The sequence below is a fragment of the Heterodontus francisci genome, chromosome 1 (assembly GCF_036365525.1).
Source record: "Heterodontus francisci isolate sHetFra1 chromosome 1, sHetFra1.hap1, whole genome shotgun sequence".
NCBI lineage: Eukaryota > Metazoa > Chordata > Chondrichthyes > Heterodontiformes > Heterodontidae > Heterodontus > Heterodontus francisci.
The window spans coordinates 124,990,169-125,009,066 of record NC_090371.1 but is presented as its reverse complement, the minus strand read 5'-3'; the positions used below and the strand labels follow the sequence as shown (position 1 = coordinate 125,009,066).

The window sequence follows — 18,898 nt, the reverse complement described above, 5'->3', positions numbered from 1 at the left end:
ACTTTATGCCTGCTTTAAAAAAAAGGTCCTATGTAAAATGAGCCTGGCCAAACTTATTCTAATTCCATATGAGCATACAGTGACAGCAGCAACTATTCCTAACTGGCAATGTCACTCAGACCAATAATTGTTGGGTGGAAACTGTGGGGGGATAAAAAAAGATAGTACAGGGCATTCTTGAGGTTGGGACAATGTAGACAGAGCTTTATCCCACATTTTATGCTATACTGGACCTGGAAGTGCTCGATGCCAACACTGGGTGTCTGAAATGGAAAATATTCCATTCTGCATTATTAAACATCCTTCACCATGAATAGGGACAAAAGACTGGAGGTAAGCTTGCAATCAACCTCTTCAGCTCCTGCCACCATCTAATTATGCAAGGAAAAACCATACATAAAAAAACCCATCAGAACCACAAAACAGGCCAGTTTCATTCAGTTCAGACTTAATCTAGATTAAGTCACCAACTCATGCTGTTTGTCAGGGGGCGGCACTTACTCCACTAAAAATAAACCAGGACACTGGAGAATATAAAAAATATAGAATCATAAAGCAAGATCAATGGACTATTATTTGACATTCTCCATGTAAAAATTACTAAATTTAAGAGTTAGCAAACTTTGATTTGTGTGCAGCCCCATCCCCAGATTCCACTGCTCATGTGGAATTCTTGGATGTCACAAGATCAACCCATCACTGACACAGTCCAGTTTGACTATCTTCAACTGAAATTTGAGAACACCTTTTCACTTGAAACCTGTTCAACAATGCATAATTGTGCAATATCTCCAGAGATTATTTTGGGTACTAAACAATCTTCCTCTTTCCCCTCCCCCACCATAACTCTATGACGCATCTTAAATCAGGTACAGTGCACAGCAGTTGCAAGCCAGGTCACTCCTTTTGCTTGACAAAGAAATGGAGAACTGCATTCTCAAAAAGTCTTTCTCCACTGCTTTACTACAGGAATCTCTCATTTTTCCACCCATTCATCCCATACCTCTCAAAACTAAGACAGCTAGCTACTCACAAGCATGTTTCCAGAGTAGGATTTCAGATCTCACTAAAGGTTTTTTATTTCTAGTATTGTACATCATAGTAAAATTGGTACCAACTGGTCCCGCACCTGCATCACAACAGCAGGAAGGTTCGTTCTACTGTTGGGAATACCAGAAAAACAATCTTGGTGCTTTTAGCGAATGTGTAATCTTATAATTTTGTATAGGTACCTAGAAAAAAAAACCTTCTTTAATGTCAGAAGCAATTAATACTTTCCTCATCTGAGATGGGTTCTGAAAACATTCTGTCCAGCCTCAGTGCAAGTCATCTATATTAGATCTGTTTCCATCCCAATATTTTACCCACTACAGTAATGTCACTTCTGACTTTACACAACTTTTTTAAATAGGGAAGATTTCAGTCGTCCTACAGTGAACTGAACTCAAACTAAAATTCTGAAAAATTAATATAGTATCAGCATTTATCAATCTACCCTTAATGAATCATGTGGATCTTTCATGTATCATTCCCTTCATTACAGAGTTGTGTCCACTAATAAAATGCAAAGATAACTTTATGCAGTAAAGTACAATGGGAATAACTTGTATTTTAATGGCCTAAAGTCATATTCTCAAGACGGGATCTACATTACTAAACTTAGAGAACAATTTCAACTCCCCTTAACTTCACTTCAAAATAATCTTAAACATCGAGATTTTGGAATGAACATTTCGTGACTTAGTGATTCTACCATTTGGAAGTTTGGTTTGTAGTGGGACCACTGCGAAGAACATGCAACAGTAAGAATTTAAAACTTTTAAAATATTACCACTGCTGATGTTCAGCAACAGTACTTCGAAGAATTTATTCGTTACTGTTAATCTATCAATTGATTATATGCAGGTGGAGGGTGTTAATTGGGGTTTTACTTGAGCACTTATAAGTAGACAGCTACTGAGACTGGTGAAGGGTTTGAGTGAGGAGCTACCTTTTTGTAATCTTTTTACTCTGTACAATAAATGTGAAACTGAGTAAAGATAGGCTCCAGCATTATCCTTCCACAACAAGCTTTCTGGAGTTTAACAGTTACTGTTGATTCCTGTGGCATTGGTGATGGTCAAAATAAAATGGTTTCTTCCTCTAGGCAGGCGGTGGGGTCTGGTGCACCCATAGTTCAGGATGCTGAAGGCCATACAGGGTGCACTGGATGTTAGAGAGAGAGGGAAAAGAGAGACAACCTTGAGAAGTAAATTTCATTGTCAGTTTGATCATTTTTTTCTCAAATGTTTTATTAGGTGATGTTTTCTTCCCCAGCATCCGTAGTGAAGTAGGTGGGGGAACTAACATGGCAGCTGTAGCTCAGAAAGTGTTTTGCTTGGACATAACTGGGAAGAAAGATTTTTAATATGGCAAATAACTAAAGTAGAAAAAAATAAATCAGAAAATAGAAAAACAAAACACTTCACCAATGGAAAAAAACTAAGATACGTTCAACTGTCACAATGTAGATGACAGACTTGACACACAGGATAAGACAAGTTTTCTAAGTGATATAGCAGAAATTTATACTCATGTCATCATAAAAACTAATCATGGTGCCAACGTGTAATGATTAAGAAATATATTATGGAATAGTACGTAAAGAACAGGCCACTACATTCATCTTAATGCTATTTTTTTCCCGCGTTGCTATGAGTGACTATCATTGTACTAGGTCTCTAGTGATAAAGGGCAGACTTAATACTTCAAAACTCCTAAATCTGCAGGAATTCTATTATTCATGAGAACAAGATGCAAGACAACCGTGACAAACACAAGCGTTTGTAATAAATACTTGTGCATGTTAATTGCATACGTTGTAAAATATTTACTTAATTCAAAAGCAAGACTCATAGCACAAACAAAATTATTTACTGAAGCACTAAGCTCTATAGGAAAAGTTTGTATTTCATCAAGTGTATTTTCAACAATAAGCAGGCCTACTGATGGAAGGACAAAATGTACTTTGGATTCATTTGCACACATCCAAGTTAAAACCCAAGCAGATTATTACTCAAGGAACTGACTCTCTTAAACATGGAGCCATATTGTATGATTTTGCAGAAAAACAAGCTTATCTAACAAAAGTCATAAGTGCTGACAGGAGATAATGAAGGATTATGCAAAAGTTTTATTTGTGCTGTGTGCTAAATCTTTTAAGCTACCACAGGTTTTGTTGTTATTAATATTTTCCTGAAGCAGTGAAGTCAATGGAAATATTTTCTGTCAAGTGTCCTAGGTTTTTCCTGCTTCTTGTCATCCACTAACAAAACTGACAAAAAATCCTGTGCTAGATCAATTAAAAAACTGTCACAACTGTTACCCTAAACATGGCAAGATTTCTACACATTCACAATAGAGCAGATCAAAAGCAAAAGAAAGCATTAGCCAGAACTTCATTGGTGCTTACTTTAATTTTACCCCATCCCCACTACACCAACTCATAAAAATGGTTCCTTGAATATCAGCAGCTATTGAAAATTATTCATGTGTGAGCCTAGACTGTTCCCATCAGACTATTCAATCACAGAGGGTATCAAGTCAAGTACAGTCCTGCCCTCACTCTACATTCGCCTTTCTCCAAGGATCACTGGATAGAGATCAAGAGAGGCAACCTTGGCCATTTTCCACGCTTCAGCCCAGAACATCAAAGCAAGTCAGTAGCACCCCAGCTGCTGTTCCTATTGAGATCAATGTACTCAACACAGCACATTAGAAATCAAACACAGCACATTCTGGTCTGTCCAGCTCATTACTGTCTGAAGCCATTTCCTTAGTACTTGAACCAGCAACTAGCTTATACAAAGCCAGAAATGGGTGCTGACAAATTCTAAACTTATTTGTACAATATTCCTCTATCCACTACTTTAATCACTTTATTTTGAAAGTTATCATACAGGTGAGCTTTAAGCATTTATATGCTAGCATCAGCATCAATAGTAATGTCTATCCTCTGGGTTCAGTAGCCATGGATTCAAAATTCTTTTTGAATTGCAGTTTCATATTTTTTAAATCCACTCTTTTGGGAATCTTTAAGAGCTGGAAATTTGTATCATGTACTTTTTGGTTACCAACCTCTTCCATACATTTAATGCGGACAGGCTCACTAAGCTCAATGTAGAAATTATAATTTGCATCCGAAAATCATACACATTAGCTGCTCAGATGTCCAACATCACCACAATGTCAGGGCGTGCAATTCTACTGTGAAGTTTCACACTCTTCAAAATAAATAAAGCAATGGGCCATAATTTGCTGTCAAAATAAGTGAAGCTAATAGTGCCATTTATGTGTAAATGGTACAGCAACTTCAGACGAGGAGCAAATGCACGGTTAAATGTAAATATCACAGAAGTTGCAGTCCAAGTTGCACTGCTCCACTATTAGCTTTGCAAAAAAAAAATCTGTCTGCCTCACCTTTGATGCACATTGAATGTCACGAAGTTGCTGTATTTGCACGGTAGACACGAAAAAAATCTGTCACATATTCGGTAATTAGTTGTGCAAGTAATCTTTTAACATGTTAATTACTGCGAATCAACCTTCCTCACACTGAAAATTAACTATTACAACTGCAAGTCTCATTCCTTCAGATTTTGAATTTTTCAGAGATTTTTTAAAATGCCAAATGTAATATTTTTAAATTTTCCTGAGTCTCTTCCTTCCTCTTTCAATCCAAAATTTCTTCTTTTTATTTCTCTCTGTACCTAATTTGACATGGAATTAAAAGGGGTGAATTCACTTTCAGTCCTTCCGCTGTTCATTTCTCAATCCTGTTAAGGAGAAACGCTGTTAGTTGCCCTGTTCACTCAGCTTCCAGATGCCCTGTTTCCCTCACTACGTTGTTATAAGGTCACAATTCCAGCAACTCTGTGGGGGAAATAAATTGAGCTGCAGGATGCAGGGGTAAGCCCAATAGCTAGTGCCTTCAGATGCCCTGCTACAGTAAAATCCAGCCTATTAAATTGCTCCAATGATTTACTGACCTGAAAAGTCTTTTATTGCTAGCCAAGAAAGCACAAAAATTAAAACTTATTTACAAGCTATTCTGATTAGACCTCCATCAATATTTGTAAATAAAGGGATTTCAATTCAATCAATATGTATATACTGAAAACAATTCACTGCATTGCAATAATTATCTAAATACTGATCAATGATGCAGCACTAGAAGAATCAATCCTATCTGTCTGCCCCTGCTTGAAGTGGCCCTATCGGTATCAGTTAACCACAGTGGGGAGAAAAGCTATGGCCTAGAGTATCCCCCACGCTCTATTACAGGGGGGACATTTTACAGCAGCCTGCAAAAGGGAATAAAAAGACTACAGTAACGTGGTTTGGCTCACCCTGCTTCAATCTCACCTCCTGACTGCGGATGTGGAGAAGACCGTGGCCCAGTTCGCCGTAGAGAGGGGCCTGTAAAGGGAGAAAAATGAGAATCTCAATTCTCTTCCCCCTCCCTCTCCCATTAACAAAAAAAATACAACATATAAAAACACAGCTGCATATAGATAAAAGGTAGCTTGTGTTGACACCTGAATCACTGCAATGTTTACTCTTCATTTGCTCAGAATTTGATGACATTCACCATTAGGTTATCATGTTATTTTATTCCAATTGCTGTGTGGCAGATATTAAAATGATAAATACGGTACAAGAGTCACTCATTTAAAATTTTACAAAAGATAAAAAAAGGAAAAGCTGGAAATCTCTTAACAGTAAGTGTTGCAAATGTTCCATCAGCATCTGTAAAAGACAAACTAACATCTCAGATGTGACTTTTCCATCAGCATTCTGAAACATTAAGCTATCTTTCTGTTTCACATGCTGACTGGACTTCTGTAAATTTCCAGAAATTATTTTTGTTTAAAACCTGACAGAATTTTACAGTTAATTGTGCACGCCCCAACTCGCAGCTATCTTCCCAGTCCTATTCCCGGACCTCACCTCAGATTCTTAAATCTTCAATTTTCAAATATTTATCCATTTTCATTTAAAACTATTATAGGCTCTACATCTGCTGTTGATGGTAAAAGCACACATTTAACAATCTTAAGCATTAAAAAAAAACTCATCTTCTCCCTTCATTCTTTTAATGATCTTAAAATTAGAAATGTTCTCCCCTACTTACCTCATCAAATCTCCTTAATTCTGAACAGCTCAATCAAATCTCCTCTTAACCTTCTCTGTTCTAGTGGAAAAACAACAGTTTTATTTGTAATTAAATGATCACATCCCTGGCATCACCCGAGTAAATCTCTTCTATACACTCCCCTTAGTCTGGATATCACTCCGAATATAGGGATTCCAATTCTGGACACCATATTCTAACTTCAGACTAATCAATGATTTGTGTAAGTTTAACATGACCTCTGCTTTTGTACTCTGTGACCATATTTATAAAATTAATTATCACCTGGGCTTTTAAAAAAAAATCAACTTGACCAACCCATTTTAAAAGATTTGTGTATTTCAAACTCTCAAGATTCTCTGCTCCTCTACTCCTTTTGAACTTTTACATTTAACACATATTCCCTCTTTGTATTCTTCTTCAAGATAGATCACCTCTCAGTTCTCACTGTTCAATTTCACCTAACATCTAATGACCCAATCTACTAGCCTGGTTATGTCCTCCTGAAGTCACTTACAGCCTTCTTTACAATTACCTTGTTAATTTTTAGGTCCAGACAGCATAATTACTCATTTTAACTCAACAAGCCTCCTTATTAAATATTAAACAAACAAATGTTACAAAGAATTTGGATTACACAGAGAAGGACAAGGATAGGTGAACAGGGCGCAGACTTGGTTAGCCTAGCTTCCTGGCTTATCACTTTCTTCCTTCTTGAACAAGGGTTCTACCAAGATTTCTCTTCAGATGAAAAGCCTTAATTCCAAACTTCATTTCCTCCCCCACCCCAAGAATGTACCAAGAGTTTGTCATGGCTTCAAGCACCCTTTTCACTGGATCTTTTACAATAACCCAGTTTCCAATCTAGAATTACAGTAGTACTATCTCAACAGGCATAGAACTTATAGAACAAAACACAAATATTTCTCCCTTCCAGCTCCCCCACCCCCAAACACCCCCCAACCCATCTCAGTGCTTCATTCGTCCTCCCTCTTCCCTCTCCATGCAATTCAAATATGTTGCAACATCTGTATCATAAAATCAGACTTACAAAACAGTTCCGAAGGGTCACTGACCCGAAACGTTAACTCTGCTTCTCTTTCCACAGATGCTGCCAGACCTGCTGAGTGGTTCCAGCATTTCTTGTTTTTATTACAGAACAGTGGTTTGCCTAAAACAGATCCCATTTCTTATATTTCTCTACTACAACAGCAGTAACTTTCAATTATCATTTACCACAGATTATAAAATTGTCATGCCTCTGCTACTTCTTTGAAAGCTGTTGTGCTTAGTCCCACATCCCCACTTTTTGTCTGTAATGCTGCAAGTTCTTTATCTGAGTACCTATCCAACACTATTTATGGAATCACTGCCACTATCTTTTCAGGTAGAACCTTTTAGATCTGACACTGAGTGAAAAATATTCTCATCATCCCGCCAGATCTTTTGCGAATCTATAATCTCTGGTTATTGACCCATTTGCCAGAGGGAATAGTTTTTCTCTATCTACTCAATCAAAACCTCTCATCTTGAAAACCTCTGTTACGTCACCTCTTAACTTTTGCTGTTACAAGGAGAACAGTCCTAACTTTTCTAACCTCACAATTGGTAAAACTGGTATAATTGCTAATATATGATTCGTCATTTAATGCGCTACTGGGCAGCCAAGAGAACAAGTATGTGAAAGTGATACAAATATTCTTTCAGAGCTTTGTGAATTTATTCAAATTGATTAGAACCTGCTACTGCTAACATGGTGGTAGATTATAACGATTCAACACAATGATGTCTGCTTTTTTTTAAAAAAAGGAATGTGAAGTTGATAGCAGAAAAAGATTGTAAAAGCTTAAATATGACTATTCTAATGCAAATTTAGGCTTTTAAAAAAAAATGTATGCACATTTTTCCCTTCACTGTCTCGTCTGAATAACTTCCATCAGGAAGCCAACAGTTTTAAATAGTTGTGTTGTTCAACCCATGAGAACATCCAAGAGGAGCAGTTCAAACTAAAAACAGCCCATAGTAAATATTACAAATAAGAAAATTGTTTGATTATTCCACTTAAAAACACATCATATTATTTTGTACATGTGCTGATAAGAAGCATAAGTAGTGAAAAGCTCAACCAAGAACTTTTTTTTGGTCAAAAAAAGAATCCTGACTCCTATGTTACAATTTAGATTTTTGTTACTTAAGTAAATAATTGAAAATGGATTTTAATTTTAAAACATATTGTACAGCAGATTTTGACCAATATGACCATCTTTGCAGCTGTAGAAATTGTGTTTTACGACTTGGAGAGCTGCTCAGTACTCATAGGAACATATGAATTAGGAGCAGTAGGCCACGAGGCCCCTTGAGCCTGCTCCGCCATTCAATAGTTCATGGCTGAACTGATTACTCCACATTACCGCCTACCCCCAATAACCTTCCACCCCCTTGCTTATCAAGTATCTATCTACCTCTGCCTTAAACATGTTCAAAGACTCCACTTCCACTGCCTTTTGAGGAAGAGAGTTCCAAAGACTCACGACCCTCAAAAAAAAATTTCTCATCTCTGTCTTAAATGGATAACCCCTTATTTTTAAACAGTGACGCCTAGTTCTAGAGTCTCCCACAAGGGGAAACATCCTTTCCACATCCACCCTGTCAAGACCCCTCAGGATCATATATGTTTCAATCAAGTCAAATTCCAGCAAATATAAGCTTAGCCTGTCCAGCACGGTTTGGGTGTAGACCGTCCCAACGGTACAGGCACCACTCTCCCCAGTACTGGTGCCAGTGCCCCACGACCCAGAACCCACTTATACCACAGCAGTCTTTGAGCCACGCATTAATTTCTCTAATCTTATTTGCCTTATGCCAATTTGCACGTGGCTCAGGTAATAATCGAGATTACCTTTGAGGTTGTGTTTCTTAATTTAGGCCTAATTCCTCATACTGACTATGCAGAACCGCTTTCCTTGTCCTGCCTACGTCGTTGGTACAGACATGGGCCACGATGACTGGATCCTCCCCCTCCCACTATAATTCCCTTTCCAGCCCAGAGCAAATGACCCAACCCCTGGCACCGGGCCGGCAACACAGCCATCTGGACTCTCGCTCTTTGCTGCGGTGAACAGTGCCAATCCGCCTAACAATACTATGCCCTAATACTACATCCCTTTTCTCCTTCCACTTGAACGGCTTCCTGTATCATGGTGCCATGGTCAAGTTGCACATCCACCCTGCATCCCCCACTCTCATCCAAACAAGCTGAAAGAACCTCAAACCTATTGGACAACCGCAAAGACGGAGGCTCCTGCACTCTGGGTGCCCTTACCTGCAGCCACAATCTCCTGTCCCTGACTAAATCAGAAGACCCGATCCTAAGGGGCGTGACCACCTCCTGGTACAAAGTGTCCAGGTAACTTTCCCCTTCCCTGTCGCAGTGTCTGCAGCTTGGCCTCCAATTCAATTACTCTGAACCGAAGCTCTTCGAGCCACAAACACTTACTGCAGACATGTTTGGTCTGGATCACACTGGCATCCAGGAGCTCCCACATGCTGCAGCCGTGACACATCACCTGTCCTGCCATCCTTAATGTGTCTCAATTAACTACTGAATTATTTCAATTATTTATTTTATTTTCCTTTATATATTTTATTAAGCTTACCACTAGTTCCTTTACTATTTTAAATGTTAGGATTAGAATAGACTTTAACCACTTACCAGATACTCACCAAACAGCTAGCATCTTCCCCAACCAATCACCTACATGCTTGCCTGTGATGTCACACTTGATTTTCTTTGAAGGGCTCGTTCCACTGAACTGGATAGGATACTGGATAAGCTGGAGGATAGGATAGGCTAACCTCTCCCCGCTCTCCTTGAAGTGAAGCCTCTCCCGCCACTCACCGCTCGTTCCACTGAACTAGATAGGCTGGCCTCTCCCCATTCTTTTTGAAGTGAAGCCTCTCCCCACTCTCCGCAATATGCAATAAAGACAAAGTTGAGGTGGGATATGCCAATACTCAGGTGTCGATACTGTAGATGTTATATGACTTGTTTTCCAGTTATGTACATGTGAACATGTACTAAATAAAAAGGAACCTCAGGCGAGGCAAAAGTTGGAAATAAATTGCCCTCGGATATGGCAGATTTTTAGTCTTTATCCTAACATGACCCTTGAGGGGCATAATGTTCCACTGTTGCTACCAGTCTTACAGCCAGTCTTTTAGTAGCACACCCAAGTGACCGCTCAAATTGCCTAAATAGCAAGTATTCACAAGCTGTTCGATCACTGAAGGGTCACGTGAGCCTGCTCCGTCCATAACAACTGAGTCATATAAATGTAGATCTCAATCTTGGTGATCTTGGTCTGTACAGAGCCAGCTGCGTTAGCAATGATATTATAAATGTTTTCAGGAGGCCAGTGACAATCTGAGGTACCACAAACTCCTAGTATTGTTCTGTTTTCACAGAGTGGAACTCCTACCAGGCAGGCACAGATCACTGTTCCTTCATCAATGGGCCAGTATCCTTGAATTTCCTGCCCAAATGAATGTGGGAGCATCATCCATGAGGACTGCAGGGTTTCAAGGAGGCCCAATTTTAAAATGAAATGGGAGACGGTCCCAAGCAGAGCCTTCCCAAATTTTGTTATAACAAAAAGCCTGCTGAAATGCAGTCACCAAGAATTCTATGGGACTTTTCTCAGTAGATTCAATTTTTTTGCATATCCAACAAAATCTCCTTCATGTTTTGGTACTGGCTACAGTATGAGATTTTCAATATATTATTTTCCATTTTTAATCTTGCTTTGTTATTGCCTACTTCACAGAAAAATACTTTGAGAAACAAACATCAAATATTAAGAAGTGAAGATTTGTGTTGTTGAGGGAGAAATGTCGAATGGGAGACCTGTAGTAAATAAATTACCCCAATCCAAAAATTGATGACTAAGCTTATATTCTAGATATTCTCTGAATTGTGTTATCTTAGATTTAAAAAATGCTAAAAAATTTCCAACCCTCATCCAACTCTAGATCGTTGGTTTTCATACGAACTTACGAATTTGGAGCAGGAGTTAGCCACTCAGCCCCTCGAGCCTGCTCCACCATTCAATATCATGGCTGAACTGATTGCAACCTCAACTCCACATTCCCGCCTACCCCCAATAACCTTTCACCCCTTGGATTGCATTGGAGATCCTCAACTGTCAATTATCTCATCAGAAATAGTACAAGAGCACCAAAAATGAGGAAAGAAAATCAAAAATGCTTTATTATTTAGTATCAGGTTCAAAACATTCTGTATCAGTCTAACCCAAAGATGTTTGTTGGTAAACTAAATAATTCAACTAATCCCACTACAGCACAAAACCAGAAATGCAGGAGATAATGTATTAAAAAGGTGAAGAGAAACTGGACAGGGGTGGAAACAGTGCAAGAGGTACCTTTTGTTGAAAGCCATGAGTACTTCTATGTGAGCTCGCACAAGGACTAGGGGACACAGACTGGATGCAGGGGGAATATGAGGAAGCACTTTTTTTTAAAAAAACGCAATGGGTGGTATGACCTCGAACTCGCTGCCCACAAAAGGTGGTGGAAGCAGAGACAATGACTTCAAAAGGAAATTGGAAGGCCACCCAAAGGAAACAGACCCTCAGGGCCACGAGGACCGACGAACAGTTTGGCAGAGAGCCAGCAGGGACTATTCTGAGCCATTATTAGATTCCCATTGGTCTGCATTGGTGAATAATCTCACCCACTTACTTCAAAATCAGTGATCAAAAACAGGACAATTTAACACATTTCAGCAACTTCTTTCAGTGCAGGAAAGTGAAAGAGATAAAAAGAATGCCAGCATGACCTGTGGACATCAGCCCATCTGCTGCTAAATCCTCATCTATGGTATAGTCTTGCCTAGAGGTAACAAAAGCAATGGCCTCCTGGCCAAGCACCGATCCTCAAGAAACTTCAGCTCATTCAAAACTGTTACCCATATCCTAACTCGCATCAAGTCGTGAATGATGGTGGACAATTAAAACAACTAATCGGAGGAGGCGCCTCCACAAAACAGCCCCATCCTCAATGATGGGGGAAGCCCACTATGGCAGTGCAAAAGATGAGGCTGAAACATCAACTAGAACAAAGAACAAAGAAAATTACAGCACAGGAACAGGCCCTTCGGCCCTCCAAGCCTGCGCCGATCCAGATACTCTATCTAAACATGTCGCCTATTTTCTAAGGGTCTGTATCTCTTTGCTTCCTGCCCATTCATGTATCTGTCTAGATACATCTTAAAAGACGCTATCGTGCCCGCGTCTACCACCTCCGCTGGCAACGCGTTCCAGGCACCCACCACCCTCTGCGTAAAGAACTTTCCACGCATATCCCCCCTAAACTTTTCCCCTCTCACTTTGAACTCGTGACCCCTAGTAATTGAATCCCCCACTCTGGGAAAAAGCTTCTTGCTATCCACCCTGTCTATACCTCTCATGATTTTGTACACCTCAATCAGGTCCCCCCTCAACCTCCGTCTTTCTAATGAAAATAATCCTAATCTACTCAACCTCTCTTCATAGCTAGCGCCCCCCATACCAGGCAACATCCTGGTGAACCTCCTCTGCACCCTCTCCAAAGCATCTACATCCTTTTGGTAATGTGGCGACCAGAACTGCACGCAGTATTCCAAATGTGGCCGAACCAAAGTCTTATACAACTGTAACATGACCTGCCAACCCTTGTACTCAATACCCCGTCCGATGAAGGAAAGCATGCCGTATGCCTTCTTGACCACTCTATTGACCTGCGTTGCCACCTTCAGGGAACAATGGACCTGAACACCCAAATCTCTCTGTACATCAATTTTCCCCAGGACTTTTCCATTTACTGTATAATTCACTCTTGAATTGGATCTTCCAAAATGCATCACTTCGCATTTGCCCTGATTGAACTCCATCTGCCATTTTTCTGCCCAACTCTCCAATCTATTTATATTCTGCTGTATTCTCTGACAGTCCCCTTCACTATCTGCTACTCCACCAATCTTAGTGTCGTCTGCAAACTTGCTAATCAGACCACCTATACTTTCCTCCAAATCATTGATGTATATCACAAACAACAGTGGTCCCAGCACGGATCCCTGTGGAACACCACTGGTCACACGTCTCCATTTTGAGAAACTCCCTTCCACTGCTACTCTCTGTCTCCTGTTGCCCAGCCAGTTCTTTATCCATCTAGCTAGTACACCCTGGACCCCATGCGACTTCACTTTCTCCATCAGCCTACCATGGGGAACCTTATCAAACGCCTTACTGAAGTCCATGTATATGACATCTACAGCCCTTCCCTCATCAATCAACTTTGTCACTTCCTCAAAGAATTCTATTAAGTTGGTACGGCATGACCTTCCCTGCACAAAACCATGTTGCCTATCACTGATAAGCCCATTTTCTTCCAAATGGGAATAGATCCTATCCCTCAGTATCTTCTCCAGCAGCTTCCCTACCACTGACGTCAGGCTCACCGGTCTATAATTACCTGGATTTTCCCTGCTACCCTTCTTAAACAAGGGGACAACATTAGCAATTCTCCAGTCCTCCGGGACCTCACCCGTGTTTAAGGATGCTGCAAAGATATCTGTTAAGGCCCCAGCTATTTCCTCTCTCGCTTCCCACAGTAACCTGGGATAGATCCCATCCGGACCTGGGGACTTGTCCACCTTAATGCCTTTTAGAATACCCAACACTTCCTCCCTCCTTATGCCGACTTGACCTAGAGTAATCAAACATCTGTCCCTAACCTCAACATCCGTCATGTCCCTCTCCTCGGTGAATACCGATGCAAAGTACTCATTTAGAATCTCACCCATTTTCTCTGGCTCCACGCATAACTTTCCTCCTTTGTCCTTGAGTGGGCCAATCCTTTCTCTAGTTACCCTCTTGCTCCTTATATATGAATAAAAGGCTTTGGGATTTTCCTTAACCCTGTTTGCTAAAGATATTTCATGACCCCTTTTAGCCCTCTTAATTCCTCGTTTCAGATTGGTCCTACATTCCCGATATTCTTTCAAAGCTTCGTCTTTCTTCAGCCGCCTAGTCCTTATGTATGCTTCCTTTTTCCTCTTAGCTCGTCTCACAATTTCACCTGTCATCCATGGTTCCCTAATCTTGCTATTTCTATCCCTCATTTTCACAGGAACATGTCTCTCCTGCACGCTAACCAACCTCTCTTTAAAAGCCTCCCACATATCAAATGTGGATTTACCTTCAAACAGCTGCTCCCAATCTACATTCCCCAGCTCCTGCCGAATTTTGGTATAGTTGGCCTTCCCCCAATTTAGCACTCTTCCTTTGGGACCACTCTCGTCTTTGTCCATGAGTATTCTAAAACTTACGGAATTGTGATCACTATTCCCAAAGTAGTCCCCTACTGAAACTTCAACCACCTGGCCGGGCTCATTCCCCAACACCAGGTCCAGTCTGGCCCCTTCCCGAGTTGGACTATTTACATACTGCTGTAGAAAACCCTCCTGGATGCTCCTTACAAATTCTGCTCCATCTGGACCTCTAACACTAAGTGAATCCCAGTCAATGTTGGGAAAATTAAAATCTCCTATCACCACCACCCTGTTGCTCCTACATCTTTCCATAATCTGTTTACATATTTGTACCTCTATCTCACGCTCGCTGTTGGGAGGCCTGCAGTACAGCCCCAACATTGTTACCGCACTCTTCCTATTTCTGAGTTCTGCCCATATTGCCTCACTGCTCGAGTCCTCCATAGTGCCCTCCTTCAGCACAGCTGTGATATCCTCTTTGACCAGTACTGCAACTCCTCCACCCCTTTTACCTCTCTCTCTATCCCGCCGGAAGCATCGATATCCTGGGATATTTAGTTGCCAATCGTGCCCTTCCCTCAACCAAGTCTCAGTAATAGCAATAACATCATACTCCCAGGTACCAATCCAGGCCCTAAGTTCATCTGCCTTACCTACTACACTTCTTGCATTAAAACAAATGCACCTCAGACCACCAGTCCCTTTGCGTTCATCATCTGCTCCCTGTCTACTCTTTTCCTTAGTCAGGCTGACTTCATTATCTAGTTCCTTACAGGCTTTAGTTACTACCTCCTTACTGTCCACTGACCTCCTCATTTGGTTCCCATCCCCCTGCCACATTAGTTTAAACCCTCCCCAACACCATTTGCAAAAGCACCCCCAAGGACATTGGTTCCAGTCCGGCCCAGGTGTAGACCGTCCAATTTGTAACAGTCCCACCTCCCCCAGAACCGGTCCCAATGTCCCAAAAATCTGAACCCCTCCCTCCTGCACCATCTCTCAAGCCACGCATTCATCCTGACTATTCTTTCATTTCTACTCTGACTAGCACGTGGCACTGGTAGCAATCCTGAGATTACTACCTCTGAGGTCCTACTTTTTAACTTGGCTGCTAGCTCCCTAAATTCTGCTTGTAGGACCTCATCCTGTTTTTTACCTATATCATTGGTGCCTATGTGCACAACAACAACTGGCTGTTCACCCTCCCCTTTCAGAATGTTCTGCAGCCGATCTGAGACATCCCTGACCCGTGCACCTGGGAGGCAACATACCATTCGGGAGTCTCGTTTTCGACCACAGAACCGCCTATCTACTCCCCTTACAATCGAATCCCCGATAACTATAGCCCTTCCACTCTTTTTCCCGCCCTTCCGAACAGCAGAGCCAGCCACGGTGCCATGAACCTGGCGACTGCTGCCTTCCCCTGGTGAGCCATCTCCCTCAACAGTATCCAAAACGGTATACCTGTTTTGGAGGGAGATGACTGCAGGGGACACCTGCGCTGCCTTCCTGCTCTTTCTCTGCCTTTTGGTCACCCATTCCCTTTCACCCTCAGCAATCCTAAACTGCGGTGTGACCAATTCGCTAAACGTGCTATCCACGACCTCCTCAGCATCGCGGATGCTCCAAAGTGAGTCCATCCGCAGCTCCAGAGCCATCATGCGGTCTAACAAGAGCTGCAGCTGGACACACTTCCAGCACGGGTCAAGTGGATGATCCATCTCCACCTCCTCCCGAGGTCACCAGCCAATTCTTGATATCATGTGGAGTGAATTGAAACAGCTTAAGGCACTGGATACAGAAAAGGCCCTGAAAACATCCTGGCTGTAGCACTAAGGACATGTGCTCCAGAACTAGTCCCGCCCCTAGCCAAGCTGTTCCTCTACAGCTATAACACTGGCATCTACCTAACAATGTGAAAAATTGCCCAGATATGCCAGTCCGCAAAAAGCAGGACAAATTCAATCTGGCCAATTACCGCACCATCAGCCTCATCTTGATCATCAGTAAAGTGATGGAAGGGGTCATTGACAGTGCGGGCAAGTGGCACTTGCTCAGCAATAACCTGCGTAACAATACTCAGTTTGGGTTCCGCAAGGGCCACTCAGCTCCTGACCTCATTACATGGACAAGAGAGCTGAATTCCAGGAGGCGAGGAGAGAGTGACTGCCCTTAACATCAAGGAGCCCTAGCAAATGCTCAAGTCAATGGGAATCAGGGGGAAAAACTCCACTGGTTGGAGTCATACCTAGGAATGAAGATAGTTGTCATTGTTGGAGGCCAATCATCTCAGCCCAAGGATACTGCTGCAGAAATTCCTCAATGTAGTGTCCTAGGCCCAACCATCTTCAGCTGCTTTACCAATGACCTTCCCTCCATCATAAAATCAGAAGTGGGGATGTTTGCTAACAATGCCACAGTGTTCAGGACCATTCACGACTCCTCAGACACTGAACCAGTCGTACCCGCATGCAGCAAAACCTGGACAACATTCAGGCTTGGGCTTATAAATGACAAATAACATTCGCACCTCACAATTGCCAGGCAATGACCATTTCCAACAAAAAGAGAATCTAACCATCTCCCTTTGGCATTCAACAGCAGCACCATCACTGAATCCCCCACCATCAACACCCTGGGGGTTACCATTGACCAGAAAAGGAACTGGACTAGCCATATAAATACTGTGGCTACAAGAGCAGGGCAGAAGCCAGGATTTCTGCCGAGAGTAACTTACCTTCTGACTCCCCAAAGCCTGTCCACAATCTACAAGGCACAAGTCAGCAGCCAGCGATGGAATACTCTCCATTTGCCTAGATAATTGCAGCTCCAACACAAGAAGCTCGACACCAACCAGGAAGAAGCCATCTCCACCCACCATCTTCAACATTCACTCCCTCAGCACCAATGCACAGTGGCAGCAGTGTGTACCATCTACAAGATGCACTACAGCAACTCGTCAAGCCTCCTTCGACAGCATCTTCCAAACCCATGACCTCTACCAACTAGACGGACAAGGGCAGCAGATGCATGAGAACACTACCACCTGCAAGTTCCCCTCCAAGCCACACATCATCTTGACTTGGAACTATTTCGCCATTCCTTCACTGTCACTGGATCAAAATCCTGGAACTCCCTTCCTGACAGCACTGTAGGTGTACCTACATCCAAAGGACTGCAGCGATTCAAGAAGGTGGCTCACCACCACCTTCTCAAGGCCAATTTGTGATGGGCAATAAATGCTGACCTAGTCAGCAATGTTCACATCCCTTGAACAAATTTAAGAAAAAAAATGAAGTCCTATTCACCTATCACCCCTGTACTCGCTGACATACATCCTCGCCAACGACTTGATTTTTAAAATTCTCATCCATGTGTTCAAAACCCTCCATGGCCTTATCCCTCCCCATAATCTCCTCCAGTCCAAAACCCTCCAAGAAATCTTCATTCCTCCAACTCTGGCCTCTGGTCCATTCTCTACTTTCTGGCCAAGGAACATCCTTCAAGCTACCAACATGTTTGCCAACTTTATCCTTCCCTGGAAAATGAAAGAATTTAAAAACAGTGATGCACATTAAGACTGAAATAATGTCTGTGGTTAACCTGTGCAGTGTGTCATTCAATCCTCCCACAAAGGTTTGATTGCTGAGAGATTAAAGCAGCAATTACACCCGTTTTGTATATAAACCTCATCTAAGTTTTATTTTAAATTGCCAGCTCTCCACAAAAAAAATTTTCTGGCACACATTTAAATTTACAAAGTATTCCTGACAACAAAAGTACAAGTTCTGAGGTCATGCAGTTTGAAACAAAACAAATTAAAATCTGTATGACTGCCATTATTTTTAAATTGTAACTCATTTATAACATGACAAAATTTCATAGTTCATATCTCTAACATGGTATTGATCCATTGATTTATATGAATGATAACTAATATTACAAGAAAAATACAATTCAGTTTATATGAACAATTGAAGTATACTGGGCTTTAAAATATTGGGCTGAATTTTGTGCAGGAGCCCCATCTCCTGGCGCCAGGCCGAAAAGGTGGGGGACTACCCCACCTCTACATTTTTCCTGCAACCCCGCCCCCCCCCCCCCACCCACCCACCCCGAGCAATCCTGCAGAAAGTTAAGGAGGTGGGATCCCCATCCCTTTAAAGACTTAATAGGGATGGGGATTCCACCCCCAAGAGCTGTCGGCCAATCACAGGACCGACAGCATCACCGGAAGCGTTGGCCACTGCTGGTACTGCAGAGGCCTTAGACCCAGACGTCGCACTGGAACCCGAGAGAAGATGTGCACCCCGCAAGCCCGCAGGGAGGGTGCCTCCTTTCCCCAAGGTGCCCTTGGCCACTTAAGGGCCTCAATTGGTCTCTGGGCGGGAAGGCAGTTA

General features: G+C 41.9%; 1 protein-coding gene across 6 annotated transcripts in view; it reads right to left on the bottom strand.

The window, feature by feature from the left end:
* Positions 1-18,898, bottom strand: part of usp46 (ubiquitin specific peptidase 46) — a 93,247-nt gene that overhangs the window by 63,067 nt on the left and 11,282 nt on the right. For 5 of the 6 annotated variants that reach the window (XR_010975361.1, XR_010975363.1, XR_010975362.1 and 2 more), the window contains exon 2: positions 5,404-5,457. The exons of the other annotated variant lie outside the window; for it this stretch is intronic. Coding sequence is in view for 2 of the 5 variants with exons in the window: in XM_068035426.1 (XP_067891527.1) it covers positions 5,404-5,457 (54 nt within the window). In the remaining 3 variants the exon portion in view is untranslated. The remainder of the gene's footprint in view (positions 1-5,403; positions 5,458-18,898) is intronic. 6 annotated transcript variants of the gene reach the window in all.